This window comes from Pteropus vampyrus, unplaced genomic scaffold, assembly GCF_000151845.1.
Source record: "Pteropus vampyrus isolate Shadow unplaced genomic scaffold, Pvam_2.0 Scaffold12, whole genome shotgun sequence".
NCBI lineage: Eukaryota > Metazoa > Chordata > Mammalia > Chiroptera > Pteropodidae > Pteropus > Pteropus vampyrus.
Window position 1 is genome coordinate 12,256,848 of NW_011888793.1, and position 17,780 is coordinate 12,274,627.

Here is a 17,780-nt window from a genome sequence, read left to right on the forward strand (position 1 = left end):
TAACTTCTGAAAAAGCGAAGCGGAAAAGAATGCTAGGATTTAAAGTGGGTTTTAAATTTTATTATTGTTGCTATGTACTGGGCAATATTTTGTTGTATTTCTTTTCTGTGGTTACTAAAGAAAATGTACTCAAAACCAAAGTGGAGAATTCACTATTCGTTTATTTTAGCATCTCATCAGATTATCTCCTGGGGTAATATGGAAGCTCATTCTCATTCCCACAAAATTCTTGACTTTTAGACCTAAGGATGTGTCTGCCTCTTTGCAGGAAAAGTGATATTCCTTAAGTCTTATAAGTTAAGACTTAGAAAAATTTAACTACCTTGCCTGCCAAAAAGTGCATTTTGGAATGTAATATTTTCAGCCCCTCAATTTTGTGCATCTTGTAGAAGATTTTAAAATAACTACATAAATTAGAACCTCTGGTTAGTCTACAGAAGCTGGGGAGGAAATTCAAAAGCTATTTACACGTCCCTCCACCAGGGGCTGGAAGAGTCACTTTCTCGCTAACTAAATCCCAGCGCTGAGGTTTGGTGCTGCGCGTCCGTAAAGGAGCAGGAACACCGGGGACCGCGAGTGGCCAGCCCTTCCAGGGCCTCTGAAGCCCGGGAACTCGCTTGAGACTCAGCAGCACGATGCGGGTAAAAGATACGTAATCAAACACTTCTTTCTTATTGACGAAAGTATTCTCAAAGGAAGGACAACTACTGGATGCCTGGTTTCTACAGCAGTACCTAAGGGGCTTTGGGAAAAAGCGCACACAAATTTCAACTTTTGAAATAGTAGTACCGTTCAATTGAACATGTGGTTACTCTCCTTCATCTGGCTTTTTCTTCTCCCCGTTAAAAATTACATTAACGGTAAAAAAAAAAATGGATGTGAATTGCGTGTTACAACATATATATCTATGAATCTGTCGAGAGCACTCGACAGCTAGGTTTCCGTAGTGTAGTGGTTATCACGTTCGCCTAACACGCGAAAGGTCCCCGGTTCGAAACCGGGCGGAAACAGGTTGGTTTTGTTTTGTTTTTGTTTTTAATACCTAGCTCCCCCAAATCCTGAAAAAATTCTGGCTTTTTAAAAGAAAATCTTTATAACGACTTGCAGACCCTTGCGAAATTAAACTTTAAGTTTGGGTGTTATCTACGTAACCTTCAAAATAACTTGCAGAACCTTGGGAAATTGAAGTAAGTTTGAGTGTTACTCATCCACCAAATGTTTTTATTGACGGCTTGCCATGTGCAAGAAGTGATCGACTTAATTTTTTTTTTTATTTCATACAGAAATAAGTTATAAAAGGAGCAAGCAGAAGCTGGTTGGGAAAAAATCTCAGGAGAAAAGAAATGAATAAATTCAAGTTGAGACTGTGCTTTAAAAAAAGTAAATTTGGTCCTGACACAACTTTCAACAATAAAAAATGTTGACGTTTTGGTTTTCTGAGATGTGTCCGCGCGCAGTAGGGAAGAATCCACCCGAACATAATATGACTTAACTTACTGTTCCTGAGCCTTTTGTATATTACGCAAACTGGCATCCCTTTCCTTCAACGTACAAAATCTGAATTCGATATAAATAATTGTATTTTTAGCTGACTCTGAACCTTTTCTGGTATAACGCCCACTTTTCTCCAATGTTGCGCATGCCCAGTGTGTCCTACAACTTTGCCGCGCTTTGGTGCATCAGACTTCTGTCACCAGGTAAGGGTATCCTGGAAACTGGGTTATAGTTGGCTGATGCAAACAAAACTCAGAGTCCCAAGGGCTTTCGGGCACGTTAACTGAAAAGCATGATCAGTCTCAACTCAAAAATTCCCCACGGCCGAGTGCCCTAGTACACAAAGCAGCTATTCCCACTCTTGGGGCCCCGAGGAAGGGGAGGATGCTGGGAAAAGACAAGCAACTATAAGCCCCAGCATGCGGTGCACAATTTGGCTCTAGCAAAGAGGCCTCTAGCAAAGACGTGCAGCTTTTCCCGGCCTCGCCCCAGAATGCGGGCCGAGCGCGAGACGCCGACTGTCGGGCGGCCAGAATGCCGAGAATAAGGAAGATATGCAGGACACTGTGAGCGAGCCCTCAGGTCTCGCATCTTTGACGCTCGCTTTTTCAGGGGGGCCCTGGCATGCTGGCAAGTGTAGTCTCTGTGAGCCAGTCGGTTCAGCCCATGCCGGTGTTGGACCTCCACGGTCCTAGAGCTTCCTGTGTTGCCACGGGACGCCCGGAGGCGGATGTGACGTCTCCGTGGAGGAAGAGGGGAGAGGCGGAGCGTGGCGTGGTGACGTCCTCCGAAGATGGCGGAGAGAGAGTGAAGAAATTGTGCTCTCTGTTGGGTTGCTATAGGTGAGTTCTGTCTTCACCCCCAGCCCGCTATCCCCGCTCTCTCCAGACCCTGGGCCATTGTGAGGCATGCCCCTCGGAATTCGCTCTCAGGTCGGGGTGAAGGTGTTAACATGGAAAGCCTGGGCGCGGCAGCCCCCGTCGTTGGCCTTGGGCACAACCTCTGTTGTGGGAATTCCGGGCAGTGGGAGCTGGGCGAAGGGTGGCGGAAGCCAGGAGAGACCGGCTTTGGTCATCACTTTCTGATGCCACCTCGAGTGGAGAAGTGGGATGTGAGGGGGTGTGGCCTCTTCGGGGCGAGGGATGGAACCTTTGACACCTTTGGCCCCGTTCATTCGCCGCCTCCTGGACGCCTGCCTCGCGTTTTGAAGCAACTGTGCACCGCGGAAGCTAACAGGTTTCGGTGATTTTGGAGCAGTTTTAAAAAGCTCGTACCGTGTCTTATCCCCATCTGTCCTAAAGAATAATTTCTTAATGGCTAATATTTTAACATATGTATGCCTACCGAGCTTGAAAGTCTGAAGGTTCAACTGGTGCAAAGGCGTGAATTCTTGCGGTGCTTTTTTTCAGTTTATGGAACTGCTTTCACTCATCGCAATTTCTTGACGTTCCCAAAAGATTGTCTTAATTGCCCTAAATGAAACAAAGATAGACACTTTTCCCTTCAGAATTTTTAAACATATCCTTTTGATAAAAATTTGGGAGGAGGGGCGATAAAATAAGAACCGACTTTGTTCTTGTTTATGTAATGTCCTGTGTCCTTTCTCCCTTTACCAATTGCTTGGGTGAAAACTTAGAATTGCTGACCTATTTTTGTTTGTTTGTTTTTAGAACAAGGGTAAAATTCCATTCCGATATCAAAATGCAGTATTCGCATCACTGTGAGCACCTTTTAGAGAGACTGAACAAACAACGGGAAGCAGGTTTTCTCTGTGACTGCACCATAGTGATTGGTGAATTCCAGTTTAAAGCTCATAGGAATGTGCTTGCTTCGTTTAGTGAGTATTTTGGTGCGATCTACAGAAGCACTTCTGAGAACAATGTCTTTCTTGATCAGAGTCAGGTGAAGGCTGATGGATTTAAGAAACTGTTGGAGTTTATATACACAGGAACTTTAAATCTTGACAGGTAAAGTACTTATTTTATTTACACTTATAAAAAGCTAATCAGTAGTCTTTGGAGCAAGAGTAGACTTACATTTTTTGCATTCAGCCCCTTCTGAACTTGGAGTCTTGAAGTGCACAATATTGTTTTCTGGGTTTTTTTTGTTTGTTTAAAGAAAAATCAGTATCACTGATTTGGGATAAGCAGACTACATTTTTAAGTATAAAAAGCACAGATTATATTAAAGCCTTCTTTCTGACACATTTGATTTATCTACTGAAACAAAGCCTGTGATTTCAGTTATGTAACAATGAATTTTAAGTGAATTTCAGTTTCCCCTTGCTTTCTGGTCTTTATGTTCCTCTGGTCTTCTCTGTCTCTCACTTTCTACCCACTTCTTAAGGTGTTTGGGGTGAGAGAGTGTTCATGGAAAAAGAAGAACCTATGTGTTCATTTAATAGTGCTCCCATTTCCAACTGTAAGTAGAAATGTTCAGGACTTCTTCCTGATTATGATTCAGGAAAATAATGTCATTGTAGTGTAAATGGCAATGACTCCTGATATCTCTGTAGAGATATCAATATTAATGCTTAAGTCAGCTCCAAGGTGCTAGAATGTTTTTTCTCAGATGCTTACTGTTGTCACTTACTGCATGAATAAGAAATAGATTGTGAGGAATTTGATAATGCAGGCACTGTCTCTCTCATACATAATGAACTATATAAGTGAGTTAATACCAATGCATTTATTGTTTTTTGGAGAAAAGGTGGAGCACATAAAAGGAAAGCGAATCCAGTCAAATTACTCTTATTTTCTTTCCTCTCTTATGAAAGCGTGAATAAGAATAGATTATAATCTTCTGACATAGAAAGATTATGGGCTTTAGAATTAAATCTTGTTTCTGTGTCTCTTTGAGCGAAATGCAGCCTCTCTGGGCCTCACTTTCCGCATCTGAAAAAATGAGACGGTAATAACTCCTTTTGTGTTAGTGTGAAGATTAGAATTTTCTCAAAGGCCCATTTCCCAATGAACATTAGTTTCCTTTCTTTCCCCTACTGTCCTCCCCATTAATTCCACATTTCTTGGAGAAAAATTAGAAAAAAACATAAAGGGAACATTTGAAATTCTGCTACCCACTGATAACCATTATTAACATTTTGATAAGTAAGTATTCTTTCATTCTTTTCCAGATTGTTTCTATAGATACATGCACATGACATTAAGCAGCATCCTTCCCTTTTGTTTTACATTGCAGCTTGTCATGGAAATATACTTCAAAAAGCTAGAATCATGACATTCCTTAATACCTTTGAAAAGAAAACATGCAGTTTTAGAATTATTTTTTAAATGGTGTAATGAAATCTTTAAATCAGTTGATTAAAAAGGAACATTAAAAAGGAACAGAGCAGTGTTATAGGTTAATCTCACATGATAAATTATTGACATTTATTGAATAGTTCTGATTAAAAATTCAGAATATTTAATATAAAAGCCACAAAACCAGTGAATTTTGGTTGCTCTTCAATTTAATGTTTTCCCTTTCTCAATTATCTTTGTTGGGAAAACCTTGAGTTGATCTGAACACACTGAAGAGCATCTTTGAGCTTTCATGCAAAGAACCAATGTGAAGAAGAGCCAGATGTTTTGCTCAGTCTTTTTTGAACATATCTTTCCTGGGAGCCAATTGTTTGAGTCCAGCGGCAAATGTAAGAGAAGACTTACACCAAAATAGAAAGTCTGTGTAATTTAGTGATTACAAAGACAGAGTAATAAAGAATTAAGTGGACTTTTAGTCCCAACACTATGATCTTGGAAAAGTTACTTAATTTCTTTGGACCTCTGATTTTTCATTTGTATATAAAATGGGGATTATATTAGATATTATAGGCATGTCCTAAGCATTAATTGAACTACTCATAAAGCATCTAGCCATATACCTGCCGTTTGTAATTAAATGACTTTCAATGACTTTAAAAGGTGAAATCAAGTTTTCAGGCACTGTAACTTCATGCTTGTAAACAAATGCAGATCAGTTATTGGCAAACATGCTGATTGGTTTTCTTAACTGTAACTCAGATAATAGGCTATGAAACAGATAAATAATTTATGTGAATTACTGTTTTAGTACTGAACAATTAGTGTGTGACTCTGCTAGTTTATATTGGTCTTAAAGACTCCTTGAGTCTATGGCCATGCCACCCTGAACGTGCCCAGTTTTGTCTGATCTCGGAAGCTAAGCAGGGCTGGGCCTGGTTAGTACTTGGATGGGAGACCACCTAGGAATGCCAGGTGCCATAGGCATTTAAAAAAAAAAAAAAGACTTCTCGACCTTGTTATCTGATGGTTCATTTTATGGAGCACTAAGCACAATTATAATTCGAGACCTAAGTATAAAAAGTGATAATTTGGTTCTCATTCTAGTGGTCTCATTTATTGTGATTTAATAATAGATTACATAGCAAAAGCAATAAAAATGCTTAAGAAAAAACAATGTTTTTAGAGAACTACAGTTCTGTATACATGGAAAAAACATTTTATATAAAAGATGAATAAGATTATACCTTGGATGTTTATGCTGTATCTTTGCAAATAGAGAATTAACTTGATTACATTCATTATGTATATATTCCAAAATTATAGCCAAGAGCCATAAGAAAATAATATCTTAAGTAATTTTTTCTTTAATCTAGGGGAACAGATTATGTTCCAAAAGTTTATTTGTAATATGTTTAGGAACTTAGGACAGTTTTTCTCAGAGAATAAAATGTTCCTTAAACTGATCATTAGGTTTCCAAACTAGCCTATAAATCTAATCTATAATCAGCTGAAAAATGATTATGTATAATGAAAGACAAATTTCTAAAAGCCATTGTAATGCTAAATTTAAAAAGAGGAAACATACAGGTCGTACTTGAGGCAAAGCAGTTTAATTAGATGATAAGAAAATGGGTAGTTATGTAGGTACTGTAGTATATATACTTTCAATGACCTGAGAGGTTCATGACACTAGTTATTTTTAATTTCGTGTCAAGATTTTACTCTTTTTTAAATTTATATTACATTTATATTAGTAGCTATGAGTAAAACCCTTCTCTGGATCATATAGATTATAAATAGGGAAAAGATTTTTTTTGCCTAGAGAATCAAATAATAATTGGGGAAAATGGTAAGTAGGAAGGTTACTTGAGGGAGGTGTATGTGTGTGTCCTCAATTAAAAGGGTCATATTTTTAGTGTTAACTACCACTCAACTCTGATTTTACAGCTGGGATAAATGAAGTACCCAAAGGTACTAACTTACCCCTTATTAATTCAGCTAGTAATGTCAGAGCCAGTGCTAGATGTAATCAAACATCTTTTCATTACACTGTAAACTTTTGGAGGACCAGGACTGTTTGATATTTCTTAATATCCCTCTTAGTACCACATATAGTAAATGCTCAGTAAATATTGTCTGGAATGTTGAACAAGGTGACAAGTTTTTCTATATAATCCTAATATGATAAACTCTCCAACTTGGGTTGATATCACACTCACAAAAAAGTGGGACAGTTGCAAGAGAGAGCTTAGCACATTCTAAAACCTTGTTACTCCGAGTGTGGTGATGGACCAGCAATATTGGCATCACCAAGGAGTGTGTTAGAAATGCAGACACCGAGGCCCCACCACAGACCTACTGAATCTACATTTAACAAGATCCCTTGATGATTCACATGCATAGGAAGGTTTGAGAAGCACCGTTTAAGTTCCTCGTAGAGGGAGATAATAGGAAACAATTTTTTTAGATTCTTGTTGCCAGTCCAGAAAAGCTCATTGCTATGTTATCTGAAGAGGCCTCAGGATGAATGAGAGGAGGCAATAAGTTGCCAACAGGTACTTTGTGTTCCAGGTGTTTTTTAAAACAATTTTTTTTTGATAAAATTAGATACTATTTTTTTATATTAGTTTCGGGTATACAATACATTGTTTATACATTTATGTAGTTTATGACATAATCCCCCCAAGAACTCTTATCAAACCCATCTTGCTTTACATATAGCCATTACAGTACTATTGATTGTATTCCCTATGCTGTATTCTTTGTCCCCTAAAACAGGTTGAAGTTTTAACATTTCATTTTTCTGTACTGTGTAGGTAACTGTCCAGTAATTTTCATATTTTTAAGTTCTGTAAAACTAGATGTATTTGCCTAAACATTACTCTGAGTGAATAATTTCTTAGTTATGCTTTTTTCATCATTCTCCTTCATTAGATCTTTAAAAGACATTGAAATAAATTTGCAGCTCTGTTTCAGAAAGTTTTTCTTTGATCAGAATATTGTCATTTAGCCTTGTTTTCTTACAGTTGGAATGTTAAAGAAATTCATCAGGCTGCTGACTATCTCAAAGTGGAAGAGGTGGTCACTAAATGTAAAATAAAGATGGAAGATTTTGCTTTTATTGCTAATCCCTCCTCTACAGAGATATCTAGTATTACTGGAAACATTGAGTTGAATCAACAGACTTGTCTTCTTACTCTACGAGATTATAACAGTCGGGAGAAATCTGAAGTGTCTACAGATTTAGTTCAGGCAAATCCTAAACAAGGGGCTTTAGTAAAGAAGTCGTCTCAAGCTAAAAAAAAGAAGAAGGCCTTCAACTCCCAGAAAACAGGGCAGAATAAAACAGTGCAATATCCCAGTGACATTTTAGAGAATGCATCTGTTGAATTATTCCTCGATGCAAATAAGTTATCTACACCTGTAACAGACCAGGTTGCACAAAGAAATGATAATTCAGAACTTGAGTTGACATCAGTTGTGGAAAATACTTTTCCAGCACAAGATATTGTGCAAACTGTTACAGTGAAACGGAAACGTGGAAAATCACAGCCAAACTGTGCTCTGAAAGAACACTCTATGTCTAATATAGCCAGTGTCAAGAACTCTTACGAGCTAGAAAGCTCTGGGGAAGAGCTGGATCAGAGGTATTCCAAGGCCAAGCCAATGTGTAACACATGTGGAAAAGTGTTTTCAGAAGCCAGCAGCTTGAGAAGGCACATGAGAATACATAAAGGAGTCAAACCTTATGTTTGCCACTTGTGTGGAAAAGCATTTACCCAGTGTAACCAGCTGAAAACACATGTAAGAACTCATACAGGTAAGACTTGTTTGTGGGAGACAGAAGTTTTATGCTGTGACTGAAATACTTTATGGAGAACATTAATAAACAGTACTGACTATTTGTGACCAAAATTTGACATAGAAAGTATATAAAAATTTATAAAAATATTTAGCATGTTAGACTATTGAAAATTTCTTTGTAACTGTGACCAAGTATTTAATGGCTATCTGTTTTATTGTAACTGATACTCTGAAGTCCTAATACTGAGCTCTTTATATCATTTTCCCTCATAGTGCAAATAAGCATAAATCTGGTTTCCAGTTAAGTATGTAACAGAGACAAAGATATTAAAACTGATGAAGAGAAAAAGTTATTACAACTCAGGCCAATTCTCAGATTTTGCCAACACATCTCACCACCTGCTTCCTAGACTTTGTCAGCCTCTAAATATGTTACACGTATTCTTTCCTCAACTTCTACATTTACCTTTATTGGTACACTTAGATTATTACTTCCTAAGATGCAGTATGTATTTCTCTCATTACTCACCTTCCCTCTTATGAACTGAGAAACACTAATTTTTTTTTTTTTTTTTAACTCTACCTGTGTTTTCAATTAGTAATTCTGGAAGAAGAGAACTTATTTGCATTTTTACTTCTAGGAATTAACATTTTCTGAATACCAAAACCAGTACTGTGAGAACTCTTGAAATCTCATATAGCTCAGGCAACTAAAACAGAATATTTCTTTCTAATCATAAATTTTATTTGCTGCTTTTAGGTGAGAAGCCATACAAATGTGAATTATGTGATAAAGGATTTGCTCAGAAATGCCAGCTAGTCTTCCATAGTCGCATGCATCATGGTGAGGAAAAGCCCTATAAATGTGATGTATGCAATTTACAATTTGCAACTTCTAGCAATCTCAAGATTCATGCAAGGTAAAAAAAACGAGTTGTTTGATCTTTGAGTCTATCGCTGACCACAGTCTTATGAATAAACTATTAGAATTTAGGACAGTAGAATTCTATTATGGTTCCACCATACAATATATATTTTAGCACAGTCAAGGAACCACAAAGAAGTTGTGGCAGCTAGAGAGGAATATGTAAGGCAAGTAAGATGAGAGCGGTGATGAGGCGTCCAGATGGTATAAGGTTTTATAGGCCATTATAAAGCTTTTATGCTTGAGATTAAGAAATAAGTGATGTGATCTTGTTTGCTTTTTAAGAGGATTACTCTGCTATATTGGGAAAAGATTATAGGATTGCAAGAATGGAAGCAAAGTTACCAGTTAGAAAGCTCTAGATAAAACCCAAGTGAGAGTGATGTTGGTTCAGCCAGAGTGGTAGCAGTAGAAAAGATTAATAGTCAGACTCTGGACATATTTTTTTAATGTAGGACAAACAGGTGTGGGGTATAAAAGAAAGTAGAATCAAAGAGGATTTTGAAGTTTTGAGCCTGACTACCTGAAAAGTTAGAATTACCGTTGACTGAAATGGGAAAAAATTATGGATAGAGCAGTTTAAGTAAAAGTACAGGAGTTGTTGGAATAGAGTTCTGTACGTGTTAAATTTGAGATTAGACATCTGAATGAAGCTATACAATAGACAGCTGGTTATCTTAGTCTGGAGTTGAGGGGACTATTTTGTACTGAAGATATTAATTTGGAAGTTATCAACATGTAGATGATATTTAAAACCAGAACACTGGATGATGTCACCAAGAGAACTAATGTGGATAGAAAAGAGATCAAAAGACTTGAGTCATGAAGCACTCTAAGAGTTCTGGGAAGTGGGCAAGAACCAGCAGAGGTGATTAGGAAGGAGCAGCCAGTATAAGAGAAAAACCAGAAGAGTGGGCTGTCCCGGAATCCACGTAAAGGAAATGATTCCAGAAGGGAACTATCAGCTGTGTCAAATTCTGATGATAGAGAGATGAAGACTGAGAATTGTATTTAGCAAAGTGAGAGTTCAGCACTGCTCTTGACAAAAACAGTGTTTAGCATAGGCTAGTAGAGAAGAGATTAGAGAAAGAATGAAATGGAAGAACAAGTGAGGTCAAGGGTCTTTTTTTTTTAGATGGAGATGTATCAATTATTTATATGCTACAGTCCAGTGGGGTGGGAAAAATGGATGATGTAGGATAGAGGTTATTGTAGGAGTGGTATAGAGTAGGGTAGGAGGATAGTAAATTAAGTATACAATTGGGAGTAACTGGTTTTAGATCAGCTGTCACCTTTAGAGTCTATAACAAGGAAAGTAAATGTTCAGGTACAGATGTCCTTAAATGGAGAGCTGTGGTGGTAGGAATTTTCTGATTGCTTAAATTTTTCTCAGTGAAACAGGAAGCAAGGACATCAGCTAAGAGTGAGGATGGGTGGGGAGGTGCTGGAGTTTTGAGGAAAGAGTTTTGAAGAGTGAGTGAATGTACAAGCAAAAATGATTGCCTGCAGTATTAGGGGCACACTTGACAACCATATAAAGATGGCAAAACTCTTTGAAATGGTCTTAGAACTAATGTTTTGATAACAACCAAAACATTTGTTTTTCACAGTATATGTTGAAACTTGGTTTCAAATACGTATTCTTTGTCTGTTAAGGTGAAATGAAATAAAATAGTGTATGAAAAATGTTATATAGATCTCCAAATTATTTCACTTACCAACATCTAACTTTATATTTTTTTACTAATAGGAAGCATAGTGGAGAGAAGCCATATGTCTGTGATAGGTGTGGACAGAGATTTGCCCAAGCCAGCACACTGACCTATCACGTTCGTAGGCATACTGGAGAAAAGCCTTATGTGTGTGATACTTGTGGGAAGGCATTTGCTGTCTCTAGTTCTCTTATCACTCATTCTCGAAAACACACAGGTAAGAATTTGACACGGAGAGACTGCTTAAAATAAGGAAAGCTGTAAATAAAAGAAAGGAAGTCGAGAATTTACAAAAAGTAGATTACGGCCTTTGTAGTTTTGTGTTTGTGCTTTTTGAAGCTTTTTATGATTTTCAGATAAATATTAGATATAAAAACATGTAGAATAATACATGGTGACTTTTTTAATCATATAATATATACACTAAAATCAGATAATTTTGACAATATATAAACTTGAGACATAGTTTATCACCTTAGAAAAACTTAGCCTCTTGAAGTTTCATTTCCCTTCGGTAAAACTGTAGAGTAAAATTAAGGGGTGGGGGTCGATTTGGGTAGAACATTGATTTTATAACTTTGTAGGACTTTTCATACAGATATTCTAAGATTTGCAAATTAAACAGATATTTCAAATGCAAATGATCAGTTTTGAAACATTCTCTTGTTTATAAAGATTTTCATTTTTGTAGGGTACATTTTTAATAGATCTTTTCTAAATGATTTTATTCCTCTTTAATAATATAGTGGATATCAAGAATTGAAATATGGATTCATGAATTTACATGTTTTTAATCATAAAAATCAATTTCTTGCCCAACTTGAATTCATTACAAGGACATTTGAAGAAATAAAGGTTTATTATATGAAAAGCATCAGGTTACATGAACAGTGTAAGATGATTACTATTCATTTAAGTTGGTCACACTGAAAATACCTCTAAAATATAATGTAAAGAGGTTTTAATTTAAGTAATATTTTAGAACAGCTTACTTTAGGTTATTGTAATTGATAAATATTATATTGGTATAGTACACCACTTCGCTATCTTTTATTTTCCATCTAGGTGAAAAACCATACATATGTGGTATTTGTGGGAAAAGTTTTATTTCCTCAGGAGAGCTCAACAAACACTTTCGATCCCATACAGGTCTGTGTTTAGGGAGAACGTATTATTTTTTGTTCTCTCTAATTTCTTTTTATGTAAACCTTGATTTTTAAACCATTATGGGCTATATGGTATCTAGTCATACATACTCTATCTAGCAATATTTTAAAGTATAAATATCAACTTTTTATTTGCTTCTTTCATTTTTTTAGTTGTTTGGAATATGAATTAAATTTGGTCAAGAATTATATGTATTTTATACGAAATATTCCAGATAATAGTTTCTTAAATGATTTGGATTAAATTGCACAGATATATGAAGAAATGAAAAGGAATAGAAAATAAGAATATCACATTTCCTTATTAAAACAGTGTTCAATATGCAAATTTTAGGAATAAATTTTAATATTGGCAAGTTTATTATAAAAGATAGTATATAAGTAGTATGAAGAAATTATTAAATGTAAAAAAAACTTAAAGGAAAATGCCACTTTGAAAATGTGCTGTTGTGACTTTTTCTTTTTAAAAATTATTCCTCGTAATTCCTATCTAGAATAGTGTGAGCACCTAGGAGACACTTAAATTTATTGGCAACTTCTGTTTTCTCATACTCTTTAGTTTGCATGATAAAGCATCAAACAGTTCTTATCTCAAAAGAATTATAATTTCATAGCATTTTATTGTCAGTATTTTTTAAGAATTTTCTAATTTGTAAGCTACCTGAGAGCAGAAACCATAATTATCCTTTTTTTTCCCCACCTAGCTATATCTCTTAGCCAGGGCCTGACATATAATTGGCACTCACTAAATGTCTGATAGAAATAAAGGAATAAGTTATTTTTTTTTAGTTTAAAATATTTATGTTAATGAAAAATGCTCAATTTTCCCTGAAATGGGGTTGCTTTATATAAAAGAGTGCCTGCATGTATAATAGTTTTCATTTCACTGTATTAGAACCAAGTAATTACAGTGGTAATTTGAAACAATATTTAAACAGTATAGTAATGTTTTCATTGTGTTCGTAAACATTGATATTTTTGTCTTGGCTTTTAAAATATTGAGGTTTTAAACTTTTAAACTTGTTTTTCAGGAGAAAGACCATTTATCTGCGAATTATGTGGAAATTCTTACACAGATATTAAAAATTTAAAGAAGCACAAAACAAAAGTCCATTCTGGTAAATGCTTATGTTTCTTAAAAAATTTAGTACTCTCCTAAGTTGTGCTATTTCTTAAAATGTTGAGTTGTACATTATAGCAGTTTAAATTAGATTTGTTGAAAAACTAGATATTCACATATGAGGATGATAGCTGTATAATTTTCACATGAGTTCACTCTGAATTTCTTTTCAAATTGACCTAATAAATAGTACTGAAAATATTTTCTCCTTTAAAAATCTGATTTATGAACAATTTCAAAAATGGACTATATAAGCAAATTATATATCGTTATTCCCCATACTAGAGTCTAGGTTGCCTAGAGTTTAACTGTAGTTATACGAAGAAAGGGGCATCATGAACACTAATCCAGAAATATATAAGAGGAAATGGGGAAACAGGTGGCCCCAAGTTGTTTTAATATATAAAAATAGAAATAGTCTTTTGCTTAAAATGAATCCTCGAAAAAGTTTCACTGTGCTTATCATTTTCTTCTGTCATGATGAGAAACAAAATACAAGGCTTCTTCAGTGTGTAGAGATGATAGTCTTAATAGTAAACAAACATAAGGATTTAGTAACGTTCGAAAATGCATTAAATCATTAATTCGACAAACATTTAATACCTCTAAAGTACACATACTGCAGGGTAATAAAGTTGAACAAAGCATTGTCCTAATTCTCAAAGAATTTACAATCTGGTGTGGGAGGCTAGAAATCTAAATAAATAACTATGATTACAAGACAAAATATAGGCTAAATAGAGACACAGGCTTAATCCTAGGGAACTTGCAGGACAGAGAAGAGTTCAGAGCGTGGAGATGAGAAAGGAAGTTCATTCCAGGCAGAAAGAACATAGCTGAAGAGAGTCACTGGGACTAGAAAGCACAGTTTATTTTCTTGGCTGGTTGAACTGAAGAGTAGTCTGCAAGACTAGAATTTTTTGAAAGCAAATATGCAGTTTTGTCTGATGAGGATAGTGAGATTGTGAAATCATCTCACTACTTTGGAGTGTCAGGAACATGGTAAAGCTAGTGGAAAATCTGAAGGCAAAATGTATGGTAATTATTCCCTTGAGTAGAATAGAATTCCTCACCTCTAAAAATATATGAAGGGGCCATACCTCTGAACTTGAGCTTACAGAATAGTATGAACAACTCATTAATACAGTCAATGAACAAATAGGTAATTTATTAAGCATAGCATTATTAAGTACTTTGAAGAAATTAGAGAAGAATAACTTGATATTTACTCAAGGAATTTACAGAGCATTCAAGGCATACCTGAATTAAGTGTTAAAGAACAATAAGAGAGATGTCACAAGGCAGTATATGAGATTGACAAATGAGTGATAAAATACATAAGAAACAGCTCAGTCTGGTCTAGAATCAATAAGTCCCTTTTTTTTTTACTGGATTTGGTGCTCGAACCTAGTCTTGAGGCCCATGTTGGATTTGTATAGATAATGAGGGCAAATCATCAAAAGAGAAACAGCGTGGATAAAGATATGGTGGTTGGAATGCAAGTTCTGGGAATGGTAAGATTCTACCTCAACATTCTTGTTTTGTTTTTAAGGATAGTATACATTTTTTCCACTTTTATTTCAGGGGCAGATAAAATTCTAGATTCTAGTATAGAGGATCATCCCTTGAGTGAACAAGATTCTATACAAAAAAGCCCTTTATCAGAAACTTTGGATGTGAAGCCTTCTGATATGACTTTACCACTAGCTCTTCCACTTGGGACTGAGGACCAGCACATGCTTCTGCCTGTCACAGATAATCAATCTCCTACATCAGATACATTGTTGAGGTCAACTGTAAATGGGTATTCAGAACCACAGTTGATTTTTTTACAACAATTATACTGACTTTGTGAGGAATATGGAATTGCTAAGACTTCTCTGGTAGTAAACATAAACATCTCTGGTAAGGTGCATATGTTCATCTTAAATTACCATTCGAGTCGTGACTGTTATTTTTCGTTCACTGAAGTAAAAGCACTTGATGGTGCATTATAACTGTGCAATGCCTGTTTTGATTTTTGGCTTTTATATAGATGATACAGCTTTTTATGGAATGGATTATACGATACTAGCACTATTTGGGGTGGTTAAGTTTCATTTTCTTTTAGAGCTGCCTTAATTCCATTTTTATTTTGCATTTTAGAATTGCCTTTCATTTATTGAAGTGGAGTCTGTCAGTTTATATGATTCAGTTTTGACATGTGAGATTTAAAATTTTGCTTCCCCTCAAAATTTAAGCAAAATCCATGATGGTATCAGCTCAGGAGTGTTGCTGTTACTAGGTTTCATAGACTAATACTGTGAGGGAAAAAATAAAATTTCATATATCTGCCTAAGAAAATTCAGGTACTGAATAAGAATTGTGTTATTTCTCTATTAGTGTATTCCATTGGAGGTAACTTTTCTATGAAATAAAAAGAAGTATTTCTCTTAAAAGCTAAAAAACTATAAATTTTTGTTCACTCAGATTCTGGAGAAACCCAGTGGTCAATACTTTTGATTCAATTGATCTAAGACTACATTTTCATGACTACAGATTCATTTAAATGAATTTAAATAGTTGGTGTTTTTATTTTGTTAAAAGACAGTTTCAAAATTTGATTCAGGTTATGTTTTAATAGGTTTCTGAACCTATTAAATAGCTTACTGAAGAGGAGGAAAATATACTGAGTTTCTGAAAATTTGGTAAGCCTCTCATACTGTTATGCACTTTTTAAATATTAAATTCTAAAAAATTTTCTAAAAATAAAAATGCATACCATAAATCACTTGACTTCTGAATTTGATACATTACATAGATTTAAGAAATTAACTTCAATTACAAGTAAACATTTGAGTTATCAGAAAGCCAGTTTATTAAACACTTTATATTTGTGTTTTCTATAAGTTTTGAGTTTAAAATTTTTTTTAATTAAACCACATTTGGTTGTCGTAGTTTCACAATAGTCCTCTTCCTTCCTTATGAACATAAAAAATTCAGTATTCTGATATTTACCAATTCATCCCCATCACACTATTCCCACATATATTTTACTGCCTGATCTTTGGATATTAAATTATCATTTCCACAAAGTCAGTTCCTATACTGCTGATCAAATACCATGGTGATATTATATCTTATATCTGCCATGCATTAGTTGTGGCTTATTTTTAGTTTTAAACTACACCTGTAATAAAGTTAATGTATTTTCTATTGGTATTGATTTCTTTAATTGTATTTTCTCTAGGGCTCTAGTCATAGGAACCAACTAGAGGACATAATAAAACTACTTAATTCTTGTAAATTGTAGAAATCGTCACCATTTCACAGCACACTCAGCATTTTCACAATAAATTGCCACCAGTGGAATTGACTTAATTGAATAGGGTTTGAAATATTGCCTTATAATATATTTCCATCAGTTATAATGTTTAAGAAATCTAATTATGCATGTGTATTAATATGCTGGGTTAAATACAATTTATAGAGTTATAAAATGTTCAACTAATCTATTCTGGCTTAAATTCAATAGGAATTTATTGGAATATGAAAAAATTAAAGAAAATTAAGACTCAGCCTCTATAAGAGGTCTGCTGAAATGGAGAGGTTAAATTTAATTCACATTTTCATTAATCCAAGCGTCTAATGAACAAAATTTCTTTTTAAAAACACTATAGTAATGTCTTAATTCTGAGGGTAGTAGTTAACCAAATTTTCTCTAATATGATGGTAATTAACATCTTGCCTTTGCATAGATTAGCCTTCAAATTTATTATTTTTAGTATTATTGGCGTGCCTAAGGTTGATTTACTGTGGTTTTCTTCATCACATTTCCTGCTTCTTAAGTAAAATAATTTTATTTTAAATTTGCATGGCTTGGTGCTCTTCCAGAATGACAGGTAAAGAAAGATTAAAGAGTGAATATCTTGTCTTGTGATTCTTCTTATAAAGCCATCCTGTTCTTTATCATAATATGCATATATTTTAGTTGTACCTGGTATTATTCTAACAGATGATTATCATTGTAGTTAATTCTAAATATATTTGTTACAATGCAGTGTTTTGAGACAGGTCTATTCTTATTTATATTACTGAGTTTTTTTAAAGTGTTTAGGATGCCGAAGATCTTACTGAAAAACAAATTATTTTCTAAATTTTGTTTTATATTTGTATTAGAGTTTTCCTACTGTATTGGTGGAGATTAGACTTTTTAAAAAGAAACCTTAGATTATATATAAATAATTTTTGCTGTTTTAAAATGGTATTTATGTTTGATTTCATAGGATGATTTTGATAGACAAATTTAGAAAATTGTTT

At 34.7% G+C, this 17,780-nt stretch overlaps 1 protein-coding gene, 1 non-coding gene and 1 pseudogene across 3 annotated transcripts; all 3 read left to right on the forward strand.

Moving 5' to 3' along the window:
* Window positions 1-937: 937 nt before the first annotated feature.
* On the forward strand, window positions 938-1,010 carry TRNAV-AAC. The gene has a single exon. It is a non-coding gene; the product is annotated as a tRNA-Val (tRNA).
* Window positions 1,011-2,120: 1,110 nt separating this feature from the next.
* On the forward strand, window positions 2,121-17,605 carry MYNN (myoneurin). Of its 2 annotated transcripts, XM_011380112.2 has the most exons (8): window positions 2,123-2,336; window positions 3,165-3,461; window positions 7,781-8,574; window positions 9,319-9,478; window positions 11,234-11,412; window positions 12,261-12,344; window positions 13,393-13,479; window positions 15,066-17,605. In XM_011380112.2, the coding sequence occupies exons 1-8, from the start codon at window positions 2,161-2,163 to the stop codon at window positions 15,326-15,328; spliced, it is 2,040 nt and encodes a 679-aa protein (XP_011378414.2). In that variant the 5' UTR covers window positions 2,123-2,160; the 3' UTR covers window positions 15,329-17,605. The 2 variants fall into 2 exon arrangements, with proteins under 2 accessions (XP_011378424.2, XP_011378414.2); XM_011380122.2 differs by lacking the exon at window positions 12,261-12,344 and having other exon boundaries at window positions 2,121-2,336; window positions 15,066-17,400.
* On the forward strand, window positions 5,620-5,738 carry LOC111732939 (annotated as a pseudogene).
* Window positions 17,606-17,780: the final 175 nt, after the last annotated feature.

Excerpts from the sequence above, each read along its gene's own strand:
- MYNN (XM_011380112.2), top strand. The coding sequence starts at position 2,161 with ATGCCGGTGTTGGACCTCCACGGTCCTAGAGCTTCCTGTGTTGCCACG. Across the intron at positions 2,337-3,164 it reads TCTCTGTTGGGTTGCTATAG|AACAAGGGTAAAATTCCATT; the intron begins GTGAGTTCTGTC and ends GTTTGTTTTTAG. Across the intron at positions 8,575-9,318 it reads ACATGTAAGAACTCATACAG|GTGAGAAGCCATACAAATGT; the intron begins GTAAGACTTGTT and ends TGCTGCTTTTAG.